The sequence below is a fragment of the Tachyglossus aculeatus genome, chromosome 13, assembly GCF_015852505.1.
Source record: "Tachyglossus aculeatus isolate mTacAcu1 chromosome 13, mTacAcu1.pri, whole genome shotgun sequence".
NCBI classification, from domain to species: Eukaryota; Metazoa; Chordata; class Mammalia; order Monotremata; family Tachyglossidae; genus Tachyglossus; species Tachyglossus aculeatus.
The window spans coordinates 3,755,164-3,781,379 of NC_052078.1; the positions used below are offsets into that span (position 1 = coordinate 3,755,164).

The following is a 26,216-nucleotide window of genomic DNA, read 5'->3' on the forward strand; positions in this document are numbered from 1 at the left end:
TGCTGGGGATAAGAAGGGGGGCGTGACCGATTTAAGCGCCCAGAGGGCAGGGATGGCGAGGAGCCGCATTAGGCTGGAGGATCAATCAATCAATCAATGAATCGTAGTGATTGAGCGCTTACTGTGTGCAGAGCACTGGACTAAGCGCTTGGGAAGTACAAGCTGGCAGCATCTAGAGCCAGTCCCTACCCAACAGTGGGCTCACAGTCTAAAAGGGGGAGACAGAGAACAAAACCAAACATACTAACAAAACTAACGTTGTGCAGAGCAACGTCCAAGTCTCTTGTGAAAACGTCATGTAACACAGTCAGTACATGCTATGCACGAACGACCCATTTTTGCACTCAACTCGGCTGAAATCAATCAATCGTATTTCTTGAGCGCTTACTGTGTGCAGAGCACTGGACTAAGCGCTTGGGAAGTCCAAGTTGGCAACATATAGAGACAGTCAATCAATCAATCGTATTTATTGGGCGCTTACTGTGTGCAGAGCACTGGACTAAGCGCTCGGGAAGTCCAAGTTGGCAACATATAGAGACAGTCCCTACCCAACAGCGGGCTCACAGTCTAAAAGGGGGAGACAGAGAACAAAACCAAACATACTAACAAAATAAACAGAATAGATATGTACAAGTAAAATAAATAGAGTAATAAATATGTACAAGCATATATACATATATCCAGGTGCTGTGGGGAAGGGAAGGAGGTAAGATGGGGGGGATGGAGAGGGGGACGAGGGGGAGAGGAAGGAAGGGGCTCAGTCTGGGAAGGCCTCCTGGAGGAGGTGAGCTTTCAGTAGGTTAGTCCCTACCCAACAGTGGGCTCACAGTCTAGAAATGGAAATAGAAATAGAAATGGAGGATGTCATAATCTCCAGTCTGGATCCTAATCCTTCCCACCTGGGGTCCCCCACCCTGGCCGCCCCCCCCCCAAGCCAGCGGCCCACAGACCCCCCAGGATGGCCTGAGCCCACTGTTGGGTAGGGACTGTCTCTATATGTTGCCAATTTGTACTTCCCAAGCGCTTAGTACAGTGCTCTACACATAGTAAGCGCTCAATAAATGCGATTGATGATGATGATGAGTAAGCGCTCAATAAATACGATTGATGATGGCCACCTCTCCAACCGAGCCCACCGGACTCAGCCCCCCGACTCGCCTGCCCCTCTCCCCTCGTATTTCGGGGGGACGGGGGCGACCCCCTCGCCGATGGCCGAGAGGAAGGGCCGCCCTCCCCCCAGTCCTCCGGGCTAGTCTGTTTCTAGTCTGTTAGCCCGCTGTTGGGTAGGGACCGGCTCTAGATGTTGCCAACTTGGACTTCCCAAGCGCTTAGTACAGTGCTCCGCACACAGTAAGCGCTCAATAAATGCGATTGAATGAATGAATGAACGCCTCTCCCCCTTCTAGACTGTGAGCCTGCTGTTGAGTAGGGACCGTCTCTAGATGTTTCCAACTTGGACTTCCCAAGCGCTTAGTCCAGTGCTCTGCACACAGCAAGCGCTCAATAAATACGACTGATTGATACTGATTGATCAGTAAGCGCTCAATAAATACGATTGATTGATTGATTGATTAGTCACCCGGCGGTTGCCGGCTGGCTCTGGGGAGTGGCCATCTTGTAGGGCCTAAAGTCTCCTAGCCTGTGAGCCCGCTGTTGGGGAGGGACCGTCTCTGTATGTTGCCAACTTGGACTTCCCAAGCGCTTAGTACAGTGCTCTGCACACGGTAGGCGCTCAATAAATAGGATTGAATGAATAAAGAGCCCTCGGCGGGGGGGGGAAGGTGCAGGGCGGTCCCGGGCCGGGGCGGGGGTCGCAGGGGAGCCAGCAGGCCTGAGCAGAGCAGGGGGGAGGGGGCCGGGCCTCTCCCAAGCGCTCAGTACAGTGCCCTGGGCGACGGAAGGAATGAATGGATGATGGATGAATGGAGACCCCCTCGGGGCAGCCCTGCCCAATTTCTGCCCCTGGGCCCTCGCCCCCCCATTCATTCAGTCATTCAATCATATTTATTGGGCGCTTACTATGTGCAGAGCACTGGACTAAGCGCTTGGGAAGTCCAAGTTGGCAACATCTAGAGACGGTCCCTACCCAACAGCGGGATCACAGTGTAGAAGGGGGAGATGGAGAACAAACCAAACGTATTAACAAACTAAAATAAATAGAATAAAGCCCCCACGCCGGCCAATTCGCCTCCCTTCGTCCACCTCGGGCCACCAGAGACCACCCAGGGGCCACCAGGCCCCGGGCCCAAGGGCGGGGGGGACGCCCACCATCCCCGGGAACCGCCCCACGGGGAGGACCGCGAGGGAGGGAGGGAGGGAGGGAAGGAAGGAGGGAGGGGGGCTTAGTCCAGTGCTCTGCACACAGTAAGCGCTCAATAAATACGATTGAATGAATGAAGGAGGGAGGGAAGGATGGAGGACGGAGGGCTTAGCCCAGTGCTCTGCACACGGTAAGCGCTCAATAAATGCGATTGAATGAATGAATGAGGGAAGTAGGAGGGAAGGAGGGAGGGCTTAGTCCAATGTTTTGCACACAGTAAGCGCTCAGTAAGTACGACTGAATGAATGAAGGTGGGAGGGAGGAAGGAGGGCTTAGTCCAGTGCTCTGCACACAGTAAGCGTTCAGTAAATACGATTGAATGAATGAAGGAAGGAAGGAAGGAGGGAGGGATTAGCCCAGTGCTCTGCACACAGTAAGCGCTCAATAAATACGATTGAATGAATGAAGGAAGGAAGGAAGGAAGGAAGGAGGGAGGGATTAGCCCAGTGCTCTGCACACAGTAAGCGCTCAACAAATACGACTGAATGAATGAATGAGGGAAGGAGGAGGGAGGGCTTAGCCCAATGCTCTGCACACAGTAAGCGCTCAATAAATACGATTGAATGAATGAGGGAAGGAGGAGGGAGAGCTTAGCCCGGTGCTCTGCACACAGTAAGCGCTCAATAAATACGATTGAATGAATGAGGGAAGGAGGAGGGAGGGCTTAGTCCGGTGTTCTACATACAGTAAGCTCTCAATAAATACGATTGAATGAATGGATGAATGAATGAGGGAGGGCTTAGCCCAGTGCTCTGCACACAGTAAGCGCTCAATAAATACGATTAAATTAATGAATGAGGGAAGGAGGAAGGAGGGAGGGCTTAGCCCAGTGCTCTGCACACAGTAAGCGCTCAATAAATACGATTGCATGAGTGAAGGAGGAGGGAGGGATGGGTGGAGGAGGGATGAATGGAGGGAAGGAGGGAGGGAAGGCTTAGTCCAGTGCTCCGCATCCAGTAAACGCTCAATAAATCCGATTGAATGAATGAATGGGGGGTGGAGGGAAGGATGGAGGGGGAGCCTAGTCCAGTGCTCTGCACCCAGTAATCGCTCAATCAATACAATTGAATGAATGAATGAGGGAAGGAGGAGGAAGGGATAAAGGAGGGATGGAGGGAGGGCTTAGCCCAGTGCTCCGCACCCAGTAAGCGCTCAATCAATACGGCTGAATGAATGAATGGGGGGTGGAGGGAGGGCTAGAGGAGGGGTGGAAGGAGGGAAGGCTTAGCCCAGTGCTCTGCACCCAGTAAGCGCTCAATCAATACGACTGAATGAATGAATGGAGGGGAGGGAGGGAGGACTAGAGGAGGGGTGGAGGGGGAGCTTAGTCCAGTGCTCTGCACCCAGTCAGCGCTCAATCAATACGACTGAATGAATGAATAGGGGGGGTGGAGGGCGGGCTAGAGGAGGGGTGGAAGGAGGGAAGGCTTAGCCCAGTGCTCTGCACCCAGTAAGCGCTCGATCAATACGACTGAATGAATGAATGGGGGGGGTGGAAGGAGGGCTAGAGGAGAGGTGGAGAGGGAGCTTAGTCCAGCAAGCGCTCAATAAACACGATTGAATGAATGAATGGGGGGGGATGGATGGGAGAGGGAGGAGGAGGGGCTCCCGCCCCCCGCCCCCCCCGCCCGTCTGTCATTGTCCTCGTCCTCCTGCTGCTGCTGCCGCCGCTCCCCGCTGTCCCCTTTGGGTCCCCTTCGGTGGGCCCCGGTGGGTCCCCGTGCACGGGTCGGCGGCGGGGAAGGCGGGACGGGGCCGTGATCACCTGCGAGGGCCGCTCCGCTCCGATCCCCGGGCGACGCCGCCGCCGCCGCCTCCTCGGACACGGACGCCTCCCCGGGCATCCTGCCCTCTCACTCCCTCCCTCCCTCCCGACGGACGGGAGGATGGACGGGAGGACGGGCGGAGATCCGGGCCTGTCCGACCGACCGCTCCGAGACTCGCGGTGAGACCCGCGGACGGACGGACGGACGGACGGACGGATGGATGGATGGATGTCAGGACCGACCGACCGACCGACCGACCGACCGACCGTCCGCCCGCCCCGCGCCGCCGCCGCCGCCACCGCCTCAGGCCCCGCCCCGCGGCGGGGCTCTAGGTGACGTCACCGTCGACCCCCCTCAGGCCCCGCCCCCTGTACCGCCGCAGACCGCTCAGGGGGCGGGGCTCCCCCGGTGACGTCACCGCCGAGCCGGCCTCCGGCCCCGCCCCCTGCGCCGCCGCAGACCGGCCAAGGGGGCGTGGCTCCTCGCGGGCGTCCCCACCTAGCCGGCCTCAGGCCCCGCCCCTCCACCTCAGGCTCCGCCTAGGGAGGGCGGGGCTCCCAGTGACGTCAGCGCCGAGCCGGCCTCCGGTCCCGCCCCTCCACCTCAGGCTCCGCCCGTAGAGGGCGGGGCTCCAGGTGACGTCAGCGCCGAGCCGGCCTCCTCAGGCCCCGCCCCTCTACCTCAGACCCCGCCCAGGGAGCGCGGAGGCGGGAACTCCCCGGTGACGTCACCACCGAGCCGTCCTCCGACCCCGCCCCCTGCGCCGCCGCAGACCCGCTCAGGGGGCGGGGATACCGTGACGTCACCGCCGAGCCGGCCTCGGGCCCTGCTCAGGGGGCGGGGCTCCCCGTGACGTCACCGTGAGGGCTCACCTCCTCCAGGAGACCTTCCCAGATTGAACCCCCTTTTTCCTCTCCCTCTCCCCCACCCTACCTCCTTCCCGTCCCCGCAGCACCTGGATATATGTTTGTACAGATTTACTACTCTATTTATTTTACTTGTAGATATCTATTACTCTATTTTATTTTGTTAATGATGTGCATCTAGCTTTACTTCGATTTAGTAGTCCAGTGCTCTGCACACAGGAAGCCCTCAATAAATACGATTGGATGAATGAATGATTTATTCTGATGACTTGGCACCTGTTTTGTTTTGTTGTGAGCCCACTGTTGGGTAGGGACCGTCTCTATGTGTTGCTGACTTGGACTTCCCAAGTGCTTAGTCCAGTGCTCTGCACACAGTAAGCGCTCGATGGATACGATTGAATGAATGAATGAATCCCCCCCCCCCCCCGCCTTACCTCCTCCCCCCAGCACCTGTATATATGTTTGTACATATTTATTACAGCCAACTGTCAGCTGTGTGACTTTGGGTAAGTCACTTCTCTGTGCCTCAGTTGCCTCCTCTGTAAAATGGAGATTAGGACTGTGAGCCCCCGCCCCCCCGCGGGACAGCCTGATCAACTTGAATTTCAGGCTGTGAGCCCACTGTTGGGTAGGGACTGTCTCTATATGTTGCCAATTTGTACTTCCCAAGCGCTTAGTACAGTGCTCTACACACAGTAAGCGCTCAATAAATATGATTAATTGATTGATTGATTGATTACTCTATTTTATTTGTACATATTTATTCTATTTATTTTATTTTGTTAATATGTTTTGTTTTGTTCCCTGTCTCCCCCTTCTAGACTGTGAGCCTGCTGTTGAGTAGGGACCGTCTCTAGATGTTTCCAACTTGGACTTCCCAAACACTTAGTACAGTGCTCTGCACACAGTAAGCGCTCAATAAATACGATTGAATGAATGAATGATTTATTCTGATAACTTGGCACCTATTCACATGTTTTGTTGTCCATCTCCCCCTTCTAGGCTGTGAGCCCGTTGTTGGGTAGGGACCGTCTCTATCTGTGCAAAGCGCTTAGTCCAGTGCTCTGCACACAGTAAGCGCTCAATAAATACGATTGAATGAATGAATGATTTATTCTGATGACTTGGCACCTATTCACATGTTTTGTTGTCCATCTCCCCCTTCTAGACTGTGAGCCCGTTGTTGGGTAGGGACCGTCTCTATCTGTGCAAAGCGCTTAGTCCAGTGCTCTGCACACAGTAAGCGCTCAATAAATACGATTGAATGAATGAATGATTTATTCTGATGACTTGGCACCTATTCACATGTTTTGTTGTCCATCTCCCCCTTCTAGACTGTGAGCCCGTTGTTGGGTAGGGACCGTCTCTATCTGTGCAAAGCGCTTAGTCCAGTGCTCTGCACACAGCAAACTCACGACGGATACGATTGAATGAATGAATGAATGAATGAACGAATGAACGAATGAATGAATGAATGAATGAACGAATGAACGAATGAATGAGCCGGCCTCCGGCCCCGCCCATCCACCTCAGGCCCCGCCCATCCACCTCAGGCCCCGCCCCGGGAGCACGGAGGCGGGGCTCCCGGTGACGTCACCGCCGAGCCGGCCTCCGGCCCCGCCCCCTGCGCCGCCGCAGACGCACTCAGGGGGCGGGGCTACCGGTGACGTCACAGTCGAGCCGGCCTCCGGCCACGCCCCCTTCACCTCAGGCCCCGCCCAGGGAGCACGGAGGAGGAGGCGGCTCCCGGTGACGTCACCCGCCGAGTCGGCCTCCGGCCCCGCCCCCTGCGCAGCCGCAGACCCGCTAAGGGGGCGGGGCTCCCCGTGACGTCACCGACGAGCCGTCCTCAGGCCCCGCCCCCCGCCGTCCGATGGGGGCGGGGCACTGCGGAGCGGCGAGGGGGCGGGGCCTCCCTCGGGCCGCCGCAGTGTGGCGCCCCCTAGCCGTGACCCCCGACCTCCCCGAAGGGCGGGAGTGAAATTAAGAAAGTAAGTAATGAAAGGTATTCTAAGGTTTTAGTGGCAGTCGGTCAAATTCGTTCAACTGTTTGACTTTTGGTATTTCTAATTTTTGATTCTAAAATCTGCAGTCGACGGTGCTGTCTCATTTGAAATATGGACATTACAAACAGTAGGGGAGATGAATTTTTGGAAACAAGGAGGCTTGTCAAACTTCTCCTGAAGAGCGAAATAAGCCGTAGTGAAGCAGAAAAATATAGGAGTCGTTGCTCTCCAGTCAGCTAGGGGCGTTTACCAAGTGCTGAACACTGTATTAATAATAATAGACTGTCTTCTAGGCTGTGAGCCCACTGTTGGGGAGGGACTGTCTCTATATGTTGCCAACTTGGACTTCCCAAGCGCTTAGTCCAGTGCTCTGCACACAGTAAGCGCTCAATAAATATGATTGAATGAATTAATAATAATAATGGTATTTGTTAAGCGCTTACTACGTGCAAAGCACTGTTCTAAGCGCTGGGGAGGTTACAAGGTGATCAGGTTGTCCACAGGGGCCTCACAGTTTTAATCCCCATTTTACAGATGAGGTAACAGGCCCAGAGAAGTTAAATGACTTGCCCAAAGTCACACAGCTGACAGTTGGTGGAGTCAGGATTTGAACCCATGACCTCTGACTCCAAAGCCAGGGCTCTTTCCCCTGAGCCATGCTGCACCTGGGAGAATACAGCAGAAGTGAAACTCATGTTCCCTGCCTTAAAAGGTGCTGAGGATGGGTTATAAATACCATATTTACTATCCTATGTTTTTTGTTAATGCTGTGTGTATATTTATTTATTTTATTTGTACATATTTATTCTATTTATTTTATTTTGTTTTGTTCTCTGTCTCCCCCTTCTAGACTGTGAGCCCGCTGTTGGGTAGGGGCCGTCTCTAGATGTTGCCAACTTGTACTTCCCAAGCGTTTAGTACAGTGCTCTGCACCCAGTAAGCACTCAATAAATACAATTGATTGATTGATTTTAATATGTTTTGTTTTGTTCTCTGTCTCCCCCTTCTAGACAGTGAGCCCGCTGTTGGATAGGGACCGTCTCTAGATGTTGCCAACTTGTACTTCCCAAGCGCTTAGTACAGTGCTCTGCATGCAGTAAGCGCTCAATAAATATGACTGAATGAATGAAAAGTATAGCTTTAATTCCATTTGTTCTGACGATTTTGACACCTATCTACATGTTTTGTTCTGTTGTCTGTCTCCCCCTTCCAGACTGTGAGACCGTTATTGGGTAAAGACCAACTATATGTTGCCGACTTGTACTTCCCAAGCGCTTAGTACAGTGCTCTGCGCACAGTAAGCGCTCAATAAATACGAATGAATGAATGAGTGAATGAATGAGTGAGGGCACGCGGCGCCCGGGCAGGCGCACACGTCCTCGTTCATATACCAAATACCATCATCATTATTATTATTGTTATTATTATTAATAAGCAGCGGGATGGACACAGGCCCCCGGAAGAGTGTGAGCCCACTGTTGGGTAGGGACCGTCTCTATATGTTGCCAACTTGGACTTCCCAAGCGCTTAGTACAGTGCTCTGCACACAGTAAGCGCTCAATAACTACGATTGAATGAATGAGTGCACGCGGCGTCCGCGCAGGCGCAAACGTCCTCGCGCAGCCCCACAGGGCTCCGCGCAGAATCAAACGTCCTCGCACCGCCCCACCTAGCTCTGAGCAGGCGCAAACGTCCTCGCGACGCCCCACCTGGCTCCGCGCAGGCGCGAACGTCCTCGCACCGCCCCACCCGGCTCCGCGCAGGCGCAAACGTCCTCGCGACGCCCCAACTGGCTCCGCGCAGGCGCAAGCGCCCTCGTGCGCCCCAACCGGCTCCGCGCAGGCGCAAACGTCCTCGTGCAGCCCCACCCGGCCCCCGCGCAGGCGCAGTCCTGTCCTGGCCTGCACTGCAGGTTGCTGGGTTAGGCACCTGTCCCAACCGCTTAGCACAGTGCTCTGCACACGGTAAGCGCTCAATAAATGCGCGCCCTTCCCCCCATGTCTCTATACTGGACGGTCCCTCGAGAGTGGAAGTTCATTATGGGCAGGGAACTTACCTAATTCTGTGGTGATGTACTCTCCCAAGCGCTTAGTAATAATAATAATGGCATTTGTTAAGCGCTTACTATGTGCAAAACACTGTTCTAAGCAATTCTCCCCCTTCTAGACTGTGAGCCCGCTGTTGGGTAGGGACTGTCTCTATGTGTTGCCGACTTGTACTTCCCAAGCGCTTAGTACAGTGCTCTGCACACAGTAAGCGCTCAATAAATATGATTGATTGATTGCTCTGCACCTAATAATAAGGATTACGGTATGTGTTAAGCGCTTATTATGTGCCGAGCACTATTCTAAGCGCTGGGGAAGCGACACCCTGATTACCTTGTATCTACCCCAGCGCTTAGCACATTCATTCAATCATTCAGTCGTATTTATTGAGCGCCTACTGTGAGCGCTTACTGTGTGCAGAGCACTGTACTAAGCGCTTGGGAAGTACAAGTTGGCAACATATAGAGACGGTCCCTACCCAACAACGGGCTCACAGCCTAGAAGGGTGCTCAGCACATAGCGCTTAACAACTACCATCCGTGGGGCTCACGGTCTTAATCTCCATTTTACAGATGAGGGAACTGAGGCCCAGAGAAGTGAAGTGACTTGCCCGAAGTCACGGTTGACAAGTGGAGGAGCGGGATTATTCATTCAATCGTATTTATTGAGCACTTACTGTGTGCAGAGCACTGTACCAAGCGCTTGGGAAGTCCAAGTTGGCAACATATAGAGACGGTCCCTACCCAACAGTGGGCTCACAGTCTAGAAGGGGGAGACAGACAACAGAACCAAACATATTAACAAAATAAAATATATAGAATACAACCCACAGCCTCTGACTCCCAAGTCTGGGCTCTTTCCACTAAGCCACCAAATGCTCAGTAAATACCATTGATTGAGCATTTAGACCACACACCAGAGAGCACAATAAAATAATAGTAGTATTAAGCGTTTACTACGTGCTAAGCACTGGAGTGGATACAAGGTAATCAGGGTGTCCCACCTGGGGCTCAGTCTTCAACCCCATTTTACAGATGAGGTAACTGAGGCCCAGTGAAGTGGCTTGCCCAAGGTCACACAGCAGATAAGTGGTGGAGACAGGATTAGAACCCACGACCTCTGACTCCCAAGCCTGGGTTCTTTCAACTACGCCGCTTCTTTAAGACTCCACGCCTGCCCTAAGTATACTCTGGAGAGGGATGGGGAATGTCCAGCCTCCATTCTACCCTCCAGGGTTGGTGAGGGAGGAAAAGATGATGGAGGGAAGGGTCAACAACATCATCACCAATGATATTTATTGAGCACTTATGTGCAGAGCGCTTTACTAGGGGCTTGGGAGACCACAAGAATTTGACAGGCACATTCCCTGCCTACATTGAGCTGATTTACTGAGCACCTAATTGGATGCAGAGAGCTGTACGAGCACTTTTCACACACAGGAATCAAAGGAGGGAGGAGGATTTAATTCCCATTTTACAGCTGAACTGAGGCACCGAGAAGTGAATTGCCCATGGCCACACAGCCCAGCGGCAGTCAGGATTAGAATCTGGGGCCTCTTAGGCCTGGGATCATTCCACTGGCCCAAGCCGCTTCCCCTGGCAGGAATTTGGCAGCGTACAACAGAATAATCATGATCTCAGCCCTCAAGGAGCTTACAGGCTAGTGGGGGAGACATACACAAAAGTAAATGAGACGGGAAAAAGCAAAGGGAACATGAACAGGAGTTGTGGTTAAGTAATAGGGATGTCAGTTGTATTGCAAAGTGCTGTGGGATGCTTAAAAGCAGGAGGGAGGATATAAACAGGGATGTTTAGGAATCAGTCATTTATTGAGCACTCACTGTGTGGATTCATTAATTAATCAGGGAAGTTCTGGTGAGGGGGATCTCAGCAAGGATATAAAAATGAGAACCGTGGTCTAGTCTGTGAGCCCGTTGTTGGGTAGGGACCATCTCTATATGTTTCTGACTTGTACATCCCAAGGAAGTGCTCAATAAATATGATTGAATGAATGGTCAGTTGAAAGTGTGGAGGAAGATGGAGGTGCAGCAAGTCTATCTTGACCGAACAAGAGAGCAGGCTGGGGTGTGGCATGAGAAGAGAGTGGAAAAGTAGGAGGGGTGACTGAGAGCCTTAAAGCTAGTTTCTGCTCTGTGCAGAAGGGAATGGGCAACCATTGGTTTCTGAGAAATGGGGAGATGTATCCACGGGAAAAGCAATCCAGGTGACGAGTGAAGAGCAGACGGGTTTGGGGAAGAGACTGGGGGGCAAGGATGCTGGTGGGGTGGTCCACCATTGCTTTGGGGTAACCTCCTTCCTGAGCAGCCCCCAACCCCACCCCAACAAAGCAACTTATAACCAGGGCATTCACCCGGGAAAGGGAAAAGAAAACCGAGATTCCGAGGGGTCGCGGGTTGCCCTTTTTGAGTTTGCAAATGTGGGCGATCCCATCTTCCTGCCTTATTATCTGTAGAACTCTTGGGGAGGTGAGGGGGGAGCCCCCAAGACCATCTCCTGTAGCTTTCTCCCTCTTCGGTTGACTTGGTGCGGGCCCAATGGGCCATCCCAGGTGAAGGGGGCAGACTAGCCCAATGGGGGTTCAATAGATGCTGGTGATGTGGGGAGGGGGGCAAGTGAAGACTGGCTAGCAGCAGCCCCAATGGCCACCCCCGTCGGGGAAACCTCGGACTCGCTCTGAACCTGGCAGCCGGCCGCCCCCTCCAACATCTCTGCACGGCCCCCAGCTGGGACGGGTTTAAACCCCAACCCGGGGGGAGCGGGAGCCAGAGGAAATTGGTCCTTTCAGCCACCAACCGGGCCCATTGCCATGGAAACCTGCTCCCGTCCCCATGGCGATGGCAGGATGGGGCGGGCAGCCGGGAGGGAAAGGCCCGTTGGCCATTTTGCAATTCATTCATTCGATCATTTATTGAATGCTCTGTGCAGAGGACTGTACTAAACGCTTATGTAGGTTGCGGGGGGGGGGGCATTTCTGCCTGACTTACTGCCCCAGAGGCCCCCCACCCTGCAGGTGACGCAAGGACTTCTCTACAAAAGCCCACGCCAGGGGGTCTGCGTGCGTCCGTGTGCATTCCGGGGCCCACCACGAGCTAAACGGCATAAAGACCTTTATTGGAGGGGAAACTGGGGTGCTGTTCCAAGCGGGCACTGACAGCCTCCTGCCCATGCCCCCGTAGCCCCCCCACAAACCCAGCAGCGGCGGCGAGCGGCCCTGTCTCTGGAGGAGAGGACCCGGATTTGAGGGGGGCGAGGGGAGGGAACCTTCCCACAGCAGCACCCAGCCTAGCCGCGGGGGAGGCTCAGTCCAAGTCTGTGACCCCCGCCGGAGGGGGAGCCCCCCACAGAAAATCACTTGGCCAGTTCCTCTGCCACAGCCTTGCCCATCTTGTCTTTGAGGTAGGCACCCTTCTGCCACTCGGACTTCAGATCCAGCCACTCGTAGTAGGGCACCTGAGGAGAGGGGACGGTGAGGGAGCTCACCGGCAGCTAGCCTGCTGAATTCCCGAACGACACGGCCCCCTGCCCTTGACCCAACCCAGCCCCGTGCCCAGCCTGGCGGTGTTCTTGGTGCCTGGGCCAGGGGAGACCAGGGGCAGTGGCAGGAGAAAGACATCACCGCTGCAGCCCCCCGCCCGGCCTGGCGTGTCCGCGGCGACATTTATCCCCGGGCCCCGGGGAGCGGGACGCGGGGCCCATGGGCCGCGGTGCTACTGTGGCAGCCTTTGGGGCCAGCGCCGGCCACGGTGGGGGCGGGCGCTGAATTTGACGGGGCTGCGGTTGGGGAGGTGCCCGAACGCTGGTCTGAAGGCCACCTCCACCTCTCCCTGCCCTGCCAGGGGCGTTGCGCTGGGGGACAGGGGCTCTGCCACTGGCGGCCCGGAGGGCACCCCTGGCACCGATGCTTATCCCAGTCTCTTAAGTGTGGGGAAGGGAGGGCCTGGCGCCCTATGGGGGGCCAGTGGGCCGGGTCTCTCGCCCTCCCCGAAACCCATCCCACCTCCGGCCCCCCCGGCCGGCCCCAGCCTCGTCCCGGGACGGGGGGCGGGCTACTCACGTCCACCACCAGGAAGCCGGCCCCCTGCACGTGGCGCCGGGCCATGGCAAAGCGGCCCAGTAGATCCTTGCTCCGGCTGTTGAAGTTGGGGAATTCCCAGCGCAGGAAAGCCAGCCTGGCAGGGGAGGGAAAAGAGGGGGGTGAGGGTGGGTGCCCGGCACGACCCGGTCGAGGCCAGCATCGGGCAGGGTTAACGGGCCACGGCCCGGAGCGGCGTCCGGGAGAGGCTTACCTCTTGGCACCCGGAGGCAGGGGTTGGCTCCCGGCTGGGTGGGCCAGGTGAGGGGCGGCCAGGTCCTTCAGGGGCAGGGGCTGATTGTCCTGGCTGAGGACCACCTCCGCGTCTGCGCCCAGGAAGAAGGGGAGGGGAGGAGGGGATCGGCGACGGTCCGACGGTACCGGGCTTTCCGCGACGGGCGGGTGGGGCCGGGTTTCGGGGACGGCGCCTTACCGAGCTCCCAGCCGTACTGCGTCATCACCGCGAAGCGGCCCTTGTCACCGCTTCCCAACAGCCCCCGCAGCGTCTCCTGCAGCTCCTGCTGCATGGGGGTCTCCTTCCGGAGCAGGGAGGGGGAGGAGGAGGAGGAGGGCGGGGGGCGCAAGGCCGGCGGGGGCAGGAAGGGACCCGTGTAGGTGGGATGCTCCAGCTGGGCCGTGGCGTTGATATGCATCAGCTTCTGCCAAGTGCTCTGGTCCTGGGGGGACTTGCCGTCTACAGGGACACGGTGCGGTGAGGAGGCGGCGGCTGGGCAGGGCTCCCGCAGTGACCCCCCCCACTGCCCCCCAAGAACCACTTCTGGGGCGGCGGAGGGCACGTTCTCGTGGCGGGGAGCCACGGGGGCCCAAGTGCCGGATGTCCGCGGCGACATTTATCCCCGGGCCCCGGGGAGCGGGACGCGGGGCCCATGGGCCGCGGTGTTGCTGTGGCAGCCGATGGGGCCGGCGCCGGCCACGGTGGGGGCGGGCGCCGAATTTGACGGGGCTGCGGGCACCGTGTCTCTCTCTCTCCTACCCACGAACACCCACACGCGCAGAGCCACGGAGGGCGAGTTGGCGGGGTGGCTCAGGGAGGGCAGGGGCTCGCCGGTCACTCACCCAGGAACTGGGCGTGGAACCGGGGGGCCAGGACCCCGGCCAGCTGGTCGCCCCGGACCCGCTGTAGTACGCACAGGGACCACACCAGATCCACCTGCAGGCTGGGGCCCAGCTCGGCCAACACCGGGTTCAGTCGCTCATGTACCTGAGGGGAAGGGGTGGAGGGGGGGATGCCCTCACCAGGTGGGCTGGTCCCGGGCTGTGGGGCGTCTCCACGCCGGGCCGACACGGAAACCCCGGGGGGCTGCCGTCGTCACCGTCCCGAGTGGCACGGGGCACGTTTCCCCGAGCACCATGCCCTCACTGGCACTGGGAAAGGTGAAGGGGGACCTCGGGGAGCGCCTGAAAGGACCTCGGTTGGAGGGAGGGAACAGATCTTTTAGACTGTGAGCCCACTGTTGGGTAGGGACTGTCTCTATATGCTGCCAATTTGTACTTCCCAAGCGCTTAGTACAGTGCTCTGCACATAGGAAGCGCTCAATAAATACGATTGATGATGATGATGATGATGATGGCAATTTGGGTGGGCGAGCGGCGGAGGGACTGGCATCCTGCCAGCCAGGAGTCTGTGGCCCGTTTCTAGGCTGTGAGTTGGGTAGGGACCGTCTCTATATGTTGCCGACTTGTACTTCCCAAGGGCTAGCATAGTGCTCTGCACCCAGTAGGCGCTCAATAAATACGACTGAATGAATGAATGAGTCCCTGGGAAGGCAGGGGAGGACTCGCAATTCATTCAGTCGTATTTACTGGGAAGCAGCGTGGCTCGGTGGAAGGAGTACAGGCTTTGGAGTCAGAGGTCACGGGTTCAAATCCCAGCTCCGCCAACTGCTGAGTGACTTTGGGCAAGTCACTTCACTTCTCTGGGCCTCAGTTCCCCCATCTGTCAAACGGGGACGAAGACTGGGAGCCCCACATGGGACAACCTGATCACCTTGTATTCCCCCCCCCCAGCGCTTAGCACCTAGTAAGCGCTTAACAGATACCACCATTATTATTTATTGAGTGCTTACTGGGTGCAGAGCACTGTACTGAGCGCAATGTGCCCTCTGCTCGCGGGCCCCGCACCCTGCCGCCAGCCCCCCAACCTCGCCCTCCGAAGCGGGGAGCCGTACCACGCCGAAGAAGGGGTCCTGGGGCTCGGGCTGGAAGTTCAGGCGGGCGAAGGCCAGGATCACGTTGCACAGCTGCTGGGGCGTGAAGCTACCGGCCCTCGCCACGACGTGCTGGGGGTAGACGGAGGCCGGGGGGCGGGGGGGTGAGGGGCCGGCCGGCGTCTCCCCACCGGGCCCGCGGCGGGGGGCACCGGGGGCGCCCGGCTCACCTGGCCGAAGGCCTCGAAGAGCGGCAGGTTGAGCCACTTGAGGAAGGCGAAGGACTTGGCGCAGCGGGCCACGTCGTTGGGCGACATGCCGGGCACCAGGGGCAGCAGGTCGGCCGCCAGCTTCTGGAACACCTGCGTCTGGTGGAAGTTTAGCTTTCCTTCAGGACAGAGGAGAGCAGGGGGGGTTCTTAGCGGCGGGGAGGGGGGCCCTCCGCCCGGCCCCCGATCCGGACCCCGGGGAGGGGCGTGGGGGGCGGCCCGGCGTCTCACCGTAAGCGTAGGCCACGTCGAGGAGGACGCTCTTGCTGAGGGTGAAGGGCTTCTGCACGAGGTGGTAGGAGATGGCGCGGAGCAGGGGCACCGAGCGCCGGTTCTGCAGGGCCAGGGCGAGCAGCACGTTGCGCAGGTCCTCCGCCCTGAACTGCTCCACCAGCTCCAGGCCCTGGCGACCAAACCCGCCGTCAGCCGGGCCCCCGGGACGCCACGTTGGGGGCGGGCACCAGATGGGCAAGGGGATTCCCAAGCGGGCTACCACCTTGGGCCGCCGTGGAGGAAGAGGAAGCAGCGTGGCCCGGCGGTTAGGGCCCCGTTCTCGCCTGTCCCGCCGCCGTCCCCTGCCCTCCCTCCCCGCGTCTGCCATTTTCCCACAGAGAAGCAGTGTGGCTCGGTGGGAAGAGCCCGGGCTTTGGAGTCAGAGGTCACGGGTTCAAAGCCCGGCTCCGCCGTTTGTCAGCTGTGTGACTTTGGGCAAGTCGCTTCACTTCTCTGGGCCTCAGTTCCCTCATCTGTAAAAGGGGGATGAAGACTGAGAGCCCCACGTGGGACAACCTGATCACCTTGTAACCTCCCCAGCGCTTAGAAAAGTGCTTTGCACATAGTAAGTGCTTAATAAATGCCATCATCATCATTATTATTATTATCTGCCAAGCTAGCTCTCTTCCTCCCTTCAAAACCCTACTGAGAGCTCACCTCCTCCAGGAGGCCTTCCCACACTGCGCCTCCTTTTTCCTCTCCTCCTTCCCCTCCCCACAGCACCTGTCTATATATGTTTCTACAGATTTATTTCTCTATTTGACTTTTACATATTTATCATTCTATTTCTTTTGTTAATGATGTGCGTCTAGCTTTATTTCTATTAATTGTGATGACTCGACAGCTGTCTACATGTTTTGTCTTATTGTCTGTCTCCCCCTTCTAGACTGTGAGCCCACTGTTGGGGAGGGACCGTCTCTATATGTTGCCAACTTGGACTTCCGAAGAGCTCAGTACAGTGCTCTGCACAAATTAAGCGCAGCGTGGCTCAGTGGAAAGAGCACGGGCTTTGGAGTCCGAGGTCATGGGTTCGAACCCCGGCTCCACCACATGTCTGCTGTGTGACCTTGGGCAAGTCACTTAACTTCTCTGAGCCTCAGTTACCTCATCTGTAAAATGGGGATTAAGACTGTGAGCCCCATGTGGGACAACCTGATCACTTTGTATCCCCCCAAGTGCTTAGAACAGTGTTTTGCACATAGTAAGCGCTTAACAAATGCCAACATTATTATTATTAATAAATACGATTGATTGATTGATTCCCAAGAGCTTAGTACAGTGTTCTGCACACAGTAAGCGCTCGATAAATACGACTGAATGAATGAGCGACCCTGGGCAATCTGCTGCACTTTCTGTGCCTCAGTTCCCTCATCTGTACCATGGGGATTAAGACTGCCAGTCCCGGGGGGGACACGGGCTGGGTCCAACCGCGTAGCGACCCCGGCACGCAATAAACGTTTAATGCCAGGAAAAATAAGAGTTGCTTCGCCTCTCCGTGCCTTAGGTCCCTCGTCTGTTGAGACTTGGCGCCTTCGTGAGGTATCTACCGGACGCCCGTAGACGACGCTGGCCTACCTTGTCCTCGAGGCGGTCCATGAGGGCCTCGGACAGGTGGCCCACCCTGGTGAGGAGGGCCACCACGGTGCGGCGGTCGTCGATCTCGGCCCAGCGCCGCTCCAGGTGGAGCAGCAGCTCGGCCAGCAGGTCGGAGCGCCGCTCCCGCAGGTACGGGACGCTGGTCTCGGCCAGGAAAGCCAGCTGGCGGAACTGGAGGCGCCGCAGCCGCCAGCAGACCTCCTGCTCCACGGAGCGCAGCTCCTTGCAGTCGTCCGGCAGGCGCAGCGAGTACAGGCTCCGCAGCAGGCTCACCAGGGTCTTGTTCCACACCAGGGAGATCTGCGGCCGGGCGGCACCGGCGTCGGTGGGGCCGCGGGGGTCCCCTCGCCCCCCGCCCCGCTCCCCTCTCCCGGAGGAGCAGCGTGGCTCAGTGGAAAGAGCCCGGGCTTTGGAGTCAGAGGTCGGGGTTCAAATCCCGGCTCCGCCAACAGCTGGGTGACTTTGGGCAAATCACTTCACTGGGCCTCAGTTCCCCCGTCTGGAAAACGGGGATTAAGACTGTGGCCCCCCCCCCCGTGGGACAACCCGATCACCCCGTAACCTCCCCAGCGCTTAGAACGGTGCTTTGCACACAGTAAGCGCTTAATTAAGGGCGTCATTAATAATAAATGCCATCGTTTGGGCAAGTCACTTCACTTCTCTGTGCCTCAGTTCCCTCATCTGGAAAACTGTGAGCCTCCCGTGGGACAACCTGATCACCTTGTAACCTCCCCGGCGCTCAGAACAGAGAAGCAGCGTGGCTCAATGGAAAGAGCCCGGGCTTTGGAGTCAGAGGTCACAGGTTCAAATCCCGGCTCTGCCAATTGTCAGCTGGGTGACTTTGGGCAAGTCACTTCACTTCTCTGGGCCTCAGTTCCCTCATCTGGAAAACGGGGATTAAGACTGTGAGCCCCCCGTGGGACAACCTGATCACCTTGTAACCTCCCCAGCGCTTAGAACAGTGCTTTGCACATAGTAAGCGCGTAATAAATGCCATCATCATCATCAACAGTGCTTTGCACATAGTAAGCGCTTAACAAATACCATCATTATTATTATTATTTCCTAGGTGAAACCCAGCCAGCCGCTCCTCCCGGCAGCCCCAGGGATGACCCCTCGGCCAGAGGATCCCGCTGTCCCCTCCCAAGCGCTTAGTACGGTGCTCCGCCCATGGTGAGCGCTCAAGAAATCGCACTGACGGACTGAAGACCCACCCAGGGAAACGGTTCCCTTTGGATCCGAGGTAGGAAAGGATTCCCGGGGGTCCGGCAAAGCCAGAATCCTGCCCATGCCTCCTAGACTGTAAGCTCGTCGTGGGGAGGGAATGTGTCTGTTTATTAATAATTTGGTATTTGTTAAAGCGCTTACTATGTGCCAAGCACTGTTCTAAGCGCTGGGTAGATACAAGGTAAACAGGTTGTCCCTCATGGGGCTCACAGTCTTAATCCCCATTTTCCAGACGAGGTAACTGAGGCACAGAGAAGTTAAGTGACTTGCCCAAAGTCGCACAGCTAAGTGGCGGAGCCAGGATTAGAACCCACGACCTCTGACTCCCAAGCCCGGGCTCTTTCCACTGAGCCACGCTGCTTCTCTGTTTATTGTTATATGAACTCTCCCGAGTGCTTAGTACAATGCTCTGCACAGAGTAGGCGCTCAGCAATATGCCTGAATAATAATGATGGCATTTGTTAAGCGCTTACTATGTGCAAAGCACTATTCTAAGCGCTGGGGAGGTGACAAGGTGATTAGGTTGTCTCTCGGGAGGCTCACAGTCTTCATCCCCATTTTCCAGATGAGGTCACTGAGGCACAGAGAAGTGAAGCGACTTGCCCAGAGTCACACAGCTGACAGTTGGCAGGGCCGGGATTCGAACCCATGACCTCTGACTCCAAAGCCCGGGCTCTTTCCACTGAGCCACGCTGCTTCTCTATGAATGAATGATTCCCCTCCACCCCAGGGCATCTCAAGGATTCATTCATTCATTCGTATTGATTGAGCGCTTACTGTGTGCACAGCACTGGACTAAGCGCTTGGGAAGTCCAAGTTGGCAACATAGAGAGACGGTCCCTACCCAACAGCGGGCTCACAGTCTGGAAGGGGGAGAAAGACAACAAAACAAAATATATTAACAAAATAGAATAAATACGTACAAGCAAAATAAAGCAGTGCTTGGCACATTCATTTATTCATTCAATCGTATTAAGTGCTTACTGTGTGCAGAGCCCTGTACTAAGCGCTTGGGAAGTACAAGTCTCCCTCCCAGGCCTGGGCTCAAATATCTAAAATAAATTGTCCTTCGGTTTCAAGACGATTTACTGGCGCAGATTTTTTTTCTGCGGTAACGTAAGGGCATCGGACGGCTGCAGTCCGTCTTCCCACCTCAAAGACTGACTCCCTTGGCCCCGCTCCGCTCCCCAGCGAACAATTTTTGTTTTCTTTATGGCATCTCTTCCGCGTTTCCTGGGGGCCAGGTGCTGTATTAAGCACTGGGGTAGTTACAAGCTAATCATCATCATCATCAATCGTATTTATTGAGCGCTTACTATGTGCAGAGCACTGTACTAAGCGCTTGGGAAGTACAAATTGGCAACATATAGAGACGGTCAGTGCCCAACAGTGGGCTCACAGTCTAAAAGGGGGGAGACAGAGAACAAAACCAGACATACTAACAAAGTAAAATAAATAGAATAGATATGTACAAGTAAAATAGAGTAATTGGCAACATATAGAGACAGTCAGTGCCCAACAGTGGGCTCACAGTCTAAAAGTGGGGAGACAGAGAACAAAACCAGACATACTAACAAAATAAAATAAATAGAATAGATATGGACAAGTAAAATAGAGTAATAAATATGTACAAACATATATACAGGTGCTGTGGGGAAGGGAAGGAGGTAAGATGGGGGGGATGGAGAGGGGGACGAGGGGGAGAGGAAGGAAGGGGCTCAGTCTGGGAGCCTAATTAGACTGGGCACGGTCCCCCGTGGGACTCCCAATCTGCATCCCCATTTTGCCAGTGAGGTAACTGAGGCACAGAGGAATTACGTGACTTGTCCAAGGTGACGCGGCAGACGCGTGGCGGAGCCGGGATGAGAACCGGGTCCTCTGAGCCCCAGGCGCGGGCTGTTTCCGCCCGACGGTGCCGGCTCCTCTCCCGGCCGCGCCGGCGTGTCCGCGGCGACATTTATCCCCGGGCCCCGGGGAGCGGGACGCGGGGCCCATGGGCCGCGGTGCTACTGTGGCAGCCGTTCGGGCCAGCGCCGGCCACGGTGGGGGCCGGCGCTGAATTTGACGGGGCTGCAGATTGCAGAGGAATCGCAGCGGGGCTCAGTGGAAAGGGCCCGGGCTTTGGAGTCAGAGGTCACGGGTTCGAATCCCGGCTCCGCCACATGCCTGCTGTGTGACCTTGGGCAAGTCACTTCCCTTCTCTGAGCCTCGTCTGGAAAATGGGGATTAAGACTGGGAGCCCCACGTGGGACAACCCGATCAATCAATCAATCAATCGTATTTATTGAGCGCTTACTATGTGCAGAGCACTGGACTAAGCGCTTGGGGAAGTACAAATTGGCAACACATAGAGACAGTCCCTACCCAACAGTGGGCTCACAGTCTAAAAGGGGGAGACAGAGAACAAAACCAAGCATACCAACAAAATAAAATAAATAGGATAGAAATGTACAAGTAAAATAAATAAATATAGAGTAACAAATACGTACAAACATATGTGCAGGTGCTGTGGGGAAGGGAAGGAGGTAAGATGGGGGGATGGAGAAGGATGTATGATCACTTTGTATCCCCCCCCAAGCGCTTCGAACAGTGCTTTGCACATAATAAGCGCTTAACAAATGCCAACATTATTATTATATCCATAGCGTTAATTTTTATCTTTATATATAGGTCTGCCCCCCCCCCCCCCCCCCCCCACCGCAAAAAAAGCTCTAAGCTCATTGTGGGCAGGGATGTGTCTGCATTACTCTACTGTCTTCTCCCAAGCGCTTAGTATAGTGCTCTGCACACAGGAAGCACTCAATACAGTCGACTGACTGGGGCTGGGACAGGTGTCCGACCTGAGCGCCCAGATTCCAGCAACCCCAGATCTAGCAATTAATCGGCAGTATTTACTGAGTGCTGGACGCCGTACTGCCCACTTGGGAGAAGAAAACAAAAGAGTAGAACCAGCGTGGCTTAGTGGCCAGAGCCCGGGCCCGGAAGTCCGAAGGAACCGGATTCTCATCTCGGTCTGCTGGGCGTCCTAGGCCAAATCGCTTCACTTCTCTGGGCCTCATTTACCTCATCTGTCAAATAGGGATTCAGTCACTTGTACTTTCATTCAATCATATTTATTGAGCGCTTACTGTGTGCAGAGCACTGTACTAAGCGCTTGGGAAGTACAAGTTGGCAACATATAGGGACGGTCCCTACCCAACAACAGGCTCGCAGTCTAGAGGGCATTTGTTAAGCGCTCACTATGTGCAAAGCACACCCCTTCCTTCCTCTCCCCCTCGTCCCCCTCTCCATCCCCCCATCTTACCTCCTTCCCTTCCCCACTGCGCCTGTATATATGTTTGTACGTATTTGTTACTCTATTTATTTATTTTACTTGTACATATCTATTCTATTTATTTTATTTTGTTAGTATGTTTGGTTTTGTTCTCTGTCTCCCCCTTTTAGACTGTGAGCCCACTGTTGGGTAGGGACCGTCTCTAGATGTTGCCAACTTGTACTTCCCAAGCGCTTAGTACAGTGCTCGGCACACAGTAAGCGCTCAATAAATACGATTGATGATGGTGATGATGATGGGGGGGAGGATACAAGGTGATCAGGCTGTCCCACGTGAGGCTCACGGTCCTAATCCCCATTTTCCAGATGAGGGAACTGAGGCCCAGAGAAGTGAAGTGACTTGCCCAGAGTCACCCGGCTGACAATTGGCAGTGCCGGGATTTGAACCCAGGACCTCTGACTCCAAAGCCCGGGCTCTTTCCACTGAGCCACGCTGCTTCTCTGTGAGCCCCATGAGGGCAGGGACTGTGTCCAACCTGATTAGCTTGTCTCTACCCCAGTGCTTAGAACGGTGCTTGGCACAAAGTAAGCGCTTCAAAAGCCCGTTGTTATTATTAGACAAGACCGGGAGCCCCATGTGGGACGGGGTTGCGCCCGACCTGATTAGCTTGTATCTCTCCCGGCATTTAGTACAGTGTCTAGCACAACATCATCATCATCCTCATCAATCGTATTTATTGAGCGCTTACTATGTGCACAGCACTGTACTGTGCTTTTTAGACTGTGAGCCCACTTTTAGACTGTGAGCCCACTGTTGGGTAGGGACTGTCTCTATGTGTTGCCAATTTGTACTTCCCAAGCGCTTGGTCCAGTGCTCTGCACATAGTAAGCGCTCAATAAATACGATTGATTGATTGATTGATTGTACTAAGCGCTTGGGAAGTCCAAATTGGCAACATCTAGAGCCAGTCCCTACCCAACAGTGGGCTCACAGTCTAAAAGGGGGAGACAGAGAACAAAACCAAACATACTAACAAAATAAAATAAACAGAATAGATACGTACAAATAAAATAGAGTAAAAAAGTAAGCGCTTAGCAGACGCCGTTAAAAAGCGATTACGAAGAGGAGCAAAGCCGCCCCCGAAGGGTTCTCCCCCGGGGCCCAACCTGGCTGTGCACGGTGTTGAGCAGCTCCTGGAAGCGGGCGTCCTGGGCCAGGGGCCCGGCGGGCTGGTGCTTCTCGGCGAGGAGGCGGGAGAGCCGGACGAGCATGAGGGCCGCCTGGTTGCGGTGGGGCGGGTGGCCGCAGCGGACCAGCTGCAGCACTTCCTCGGGGCTGGAGGCCGTCTCGATCAGCCGGTCCAGCGGCTGGCGCTTCGGGTACGGGGTGAACACGGGCTCCTTCTCGGGGAACCCGCCGCCCGCGGCCGACAGGGTGGAGCCGGGCGCCGGGGCCGGGGCCCGGAGGGGCGGCCGGGCCGGGGCCGGCGGCGGCGGCGGCGGGGACCGGGAGACGGCCAGGAGGCGGGAGCAGCGCTGGACCAGGCGGGCCGCCATGGCGCCCCGCAGCTCAGGCGGGCCCTCGCCGGCGGGGATCACCTCCACATGGCTGCTCACATCCCGGCCGGGGGCGCTGGGGGGTGGAGGAGAGAAGGACACGCCATCAGTCCATCGTACTTACTGAGCGCTTACTGTGTGCGCAGCACTTGGGAGAGCGCAACGGAACAGCACGGGCGCGTTCCTTACCCGCAACGAGTTTGCAATCTAGAGGAGAAAGAGAGGAGAGAGGAATAGAGAGAGGAGAAAGGGGGCTCACTCCCTTCAAAGCCCTATACTGAGAGCTCACCTCCTCCAGGAGGCCTACCCGCAACGGGTTTGCAGTCTAGAGGAGAAAGAAGAGAGGAAGAGAGGAGAAAGAAGGAGAAAGGGGGCTCACTCCCTTCAAAGCCCTACTGAGAGCTCACCTCCTCCAGGAGGCCTAAACGCAACGAGTTTGCAATCTAGAGGAGGAAGAGAGGAATAGAGAGAGGAGAAAGAAGGAGAAAGGGGGCTCACGCCCTTCAAAGCCCTATACTGAGAGGTCACCTCCTCCAAGAGGCCTACCCGCAACGAGTTTGCAATCTAGAGGAGAAAGAGAGAAGAATAGAGAGGAGAAAGAAAGCTCACTCCCTTCAAAGCCCTATACTGAGAGCTCACCTCCTCCAGGAGGCCTACCCGCAACGGGTTTGCAATCTAGAGGAGAAAGAAGAGAGGAAGAGAGGAGAAAGGAGAAAGGGGGCTCACGCCCTTCAAAGCCCTATACTGGAGCTCACCTCCTCCAGGAGGCCTACCCGCAACGAGTTTGCAATCTAGAGGAGGAAGAGAGGAATAGAGAGAGGAGAAAGAAGGAGAAAGGGGGCTCATGCCCTTCAAAGCCCTAAACTGAGAGCTCACCTCCTCCAGGAGGCCTACCCGCAACGAGTTTGCAATCTAGAGGAGGAAGAGAGGAATAGAGAGAGGAGAAAGAAGGAGAAAGGGGGCTCATGCCCTTCAAAGCCCTAAACTGAGAGCTCCCCTCCTCCAGGAGGCCTACCCGCAACGAGTTTGCAATCTAGAGGAGGAAGAGAGGAATAGAGAGAGGAGAAAGAAGGAGAAAGGGTGCTCATGCTCTTCAAAGCCCTATACTGAGAGCTCACCTCCTCCAGGAGGCCTACCCGCAACGGGTTTGCAATCTAGAGGAGAAAGAAGAGAGGAAGAGAGGAGAAAGAAGGAGAAAGGGGGCTCACGCCCTTCAAAGCCCTATACTGAGAGCTCACCTCCTCCAGGAGGCCTACCCGCAACGAGTTTGCAATCTAGAGGAAAAAGAGAGGAGAGAGGAATAGAGAGAGGAGAAAGAAGGAGAAAGGGGGCTCACTCCGTGCAAAGCCCTATACTGAGAGCTCACCTCCTCCAAGAGGCCTACCCGCAACGAGTTTGCAATCTAGAGGAGGAAGAGAGGAATAGAGAGAGGAGAAAGAAGGAGAAAGGGGGCTCACGCCCTTCAAAGCCCTATACTGAGAGCTCACCTCCTCCAGGAGGCCTACCCGCAATGAGTTTGCAATCTAGAGGAGAAAGGGAGAAGAATAGAGAGGAGAAAGGAGGAGAAAGGGGGCTCACTCCTTTCAAAGCCCTAGAGAGCTCACCTCCTCCAGGAGGCCTTCCCAGACTGAGCCCCCTCCTTCCTCTCCCCCTCCCCCCACCATACCGCCTTCACTTCCCCACAGCACCTGCATATTTATTTGTTTGTACATATTTATTATTCTATTTATTTTACTTGTACATATTTATTCTATTTCTTTTATTTTGTTAATGTGTTTTGTTTTGTTGTCTGGCTCCCCCTTCCAGACTGTGAGCCCGCTGTTGGGTAGGGACCGTCTCTAGATGTTGCCAACTTGAACTTCCCAAGCGCTTAGTCCAGTGCTCTGCACACAGTAAGCGCTCAGTAAATACGACTGAATGAGTGAATGAAAGGGGGAGCAGGGAAGCCTGCCTCATAGTCACAAAAGCCGGGGTTCTCCCTGAGTAGCCACCACCTATGTTCAGGTATTTGCTCTGCACACAGTAAGCGCTCAATAAATACGATTGAATGAATGAATGGTTGCCCAGGAAGGGCCCTGAAGCAGCGTGGCCTGGTGGGTACAGCTCAGTCCCGGTTATCACAAGGACCTGCATACAGCTGTAATTCTATTTATTTTTTTATAATGGCATTTATTAAGCGCCCACTATGTTCAAAGCACCGTGCCGAGCATTGTTCTAAGCGCTGGGGTAGATACAGGGCAATCAGATTGTCCCACGTGGGGGCTCACAGTCTTAACCGCCCTTTTACAGATGAGGTGACTGAGGCACAGAGAAGTCAAGTGACTTGCCCAGAGTCACACAGCTGTACTTCCCAGTACAGCTCTGCACACAGTAAGCGCCCAATAAATACGATTGAATGAATGATCGAATCAGTGGCGGGGCCGGGATTAGAACCCACGACCTCCGACTCCCAAGCCCGGGCTCTTTCCACTCCGCCAGCGCTTGGGATGTAGTAACCGCCTAAATACCGTAATTATTATTGTTATTAGGGGTTGGTTTCTCGGATTCCCCAGGGGCAGGGCCGGAGCTCCGAGGGGAGGGAGGTGGAAGGTCGGAGAAGGCCGCCCACGGGGCCCAGAGAACGTGGTCGGGGGGCGGCCTGCTGGTCGGAAGGACTTGGGTTCTAATCCTCCCTCCGCCACTTGCCTGCTGGGTGACCTTGGACGAGTCACTTCCCTCACCCGGGCCTCGGTGACCCCGCCCCTAAAATGGGGATGGA

At 55.7% G+C, this 26,216-nt stretch overlaps 1 protein-coding gene and 3 non-coding genes across 4 annotated transcripts; all 4 read right to left on the bottom strand.

Moving 5' to 3' along the window:
* Window positions 1–12,113: 12,113 nt before the first annotated feature.
* Window positions 12,114–23,528, bottom strand: TBRG4 (transforming growth factor beta regulator 4). Its single transcript, XM_038755961.1, has 10 exons — window positions 23,069–23,528; window positions 17,381–17,701; window positions 15,764–15,935; window positions 15,494–15,651; window positions 15,285–15,395; window positions 14,173–14,317; window positions 13,529–13,789; window positions 13,310–13,421; window positions 13,078–13,192; window positions 12,114–12,473 (listed from the first exon to the last, which is right to left on the bottom strand). The coding sequence occupies exons 1-10, from the start codon at window positions 23,456–23,458 to the stop codon at window positions 12,372–12,374; spliced, it is 1,887 nt and encodes a 628-aa protein (XP_038611889.1). The 5' UTR covers window positions 23,459–23,528; the 3' UTR covers window positions 12,114–12,371.
* Window positions 12,664–12,799, bottom strand: LOC119936409. The gene has a single exon (XR_005453738.1). It is a non-coding gene; the product is annotated as a small nucleolar RNA SNORA5 (small nucleolar RNA).
* On the bottom strand, window positions 13,929–14,064 carry LOC119936410. The gene has a single exon (XR_005453739.1). It is a non-coding gene; the product is annotated as a small nucleolar RNA SNORA5 (small nucleolar RNA).
* Window positions 20,568–20,703, bottom strand: LOC119936408. The gene has a single exon (XR_005453737.1). It is a non-coding gene; the product is annotated as a small nucleolar RNA SNORA5 (small nucleolar RNA).
* Window positions 23,529–26,216: the final 2,688 nt, after the last annotated feature.

Coding starts and splice junctions, on each gene's coding strand:
- TBRG4 (XM_038755961.1), bottom strand. CDS start 23,458: ATGGCGGCCCGCCTGGTCCAGCGCTGCTCCCGCCTCCTGGCCGTCTCC. Junction 15,652..15,763: donor CGACGTGGCCTACGCTTACG/GTGAGACGCCGG, acceptor TCTGTCCTGAAG/GAAAGCTAAACTTCCACCAG. Junction 13,193..13,309: donor CTGCCTCCGGGTGCCAAGAG/GTAAGCCTCTCC, acceptor CTCCCCTGCCAG/GCTGGCTTTCCTGCGCTGGG.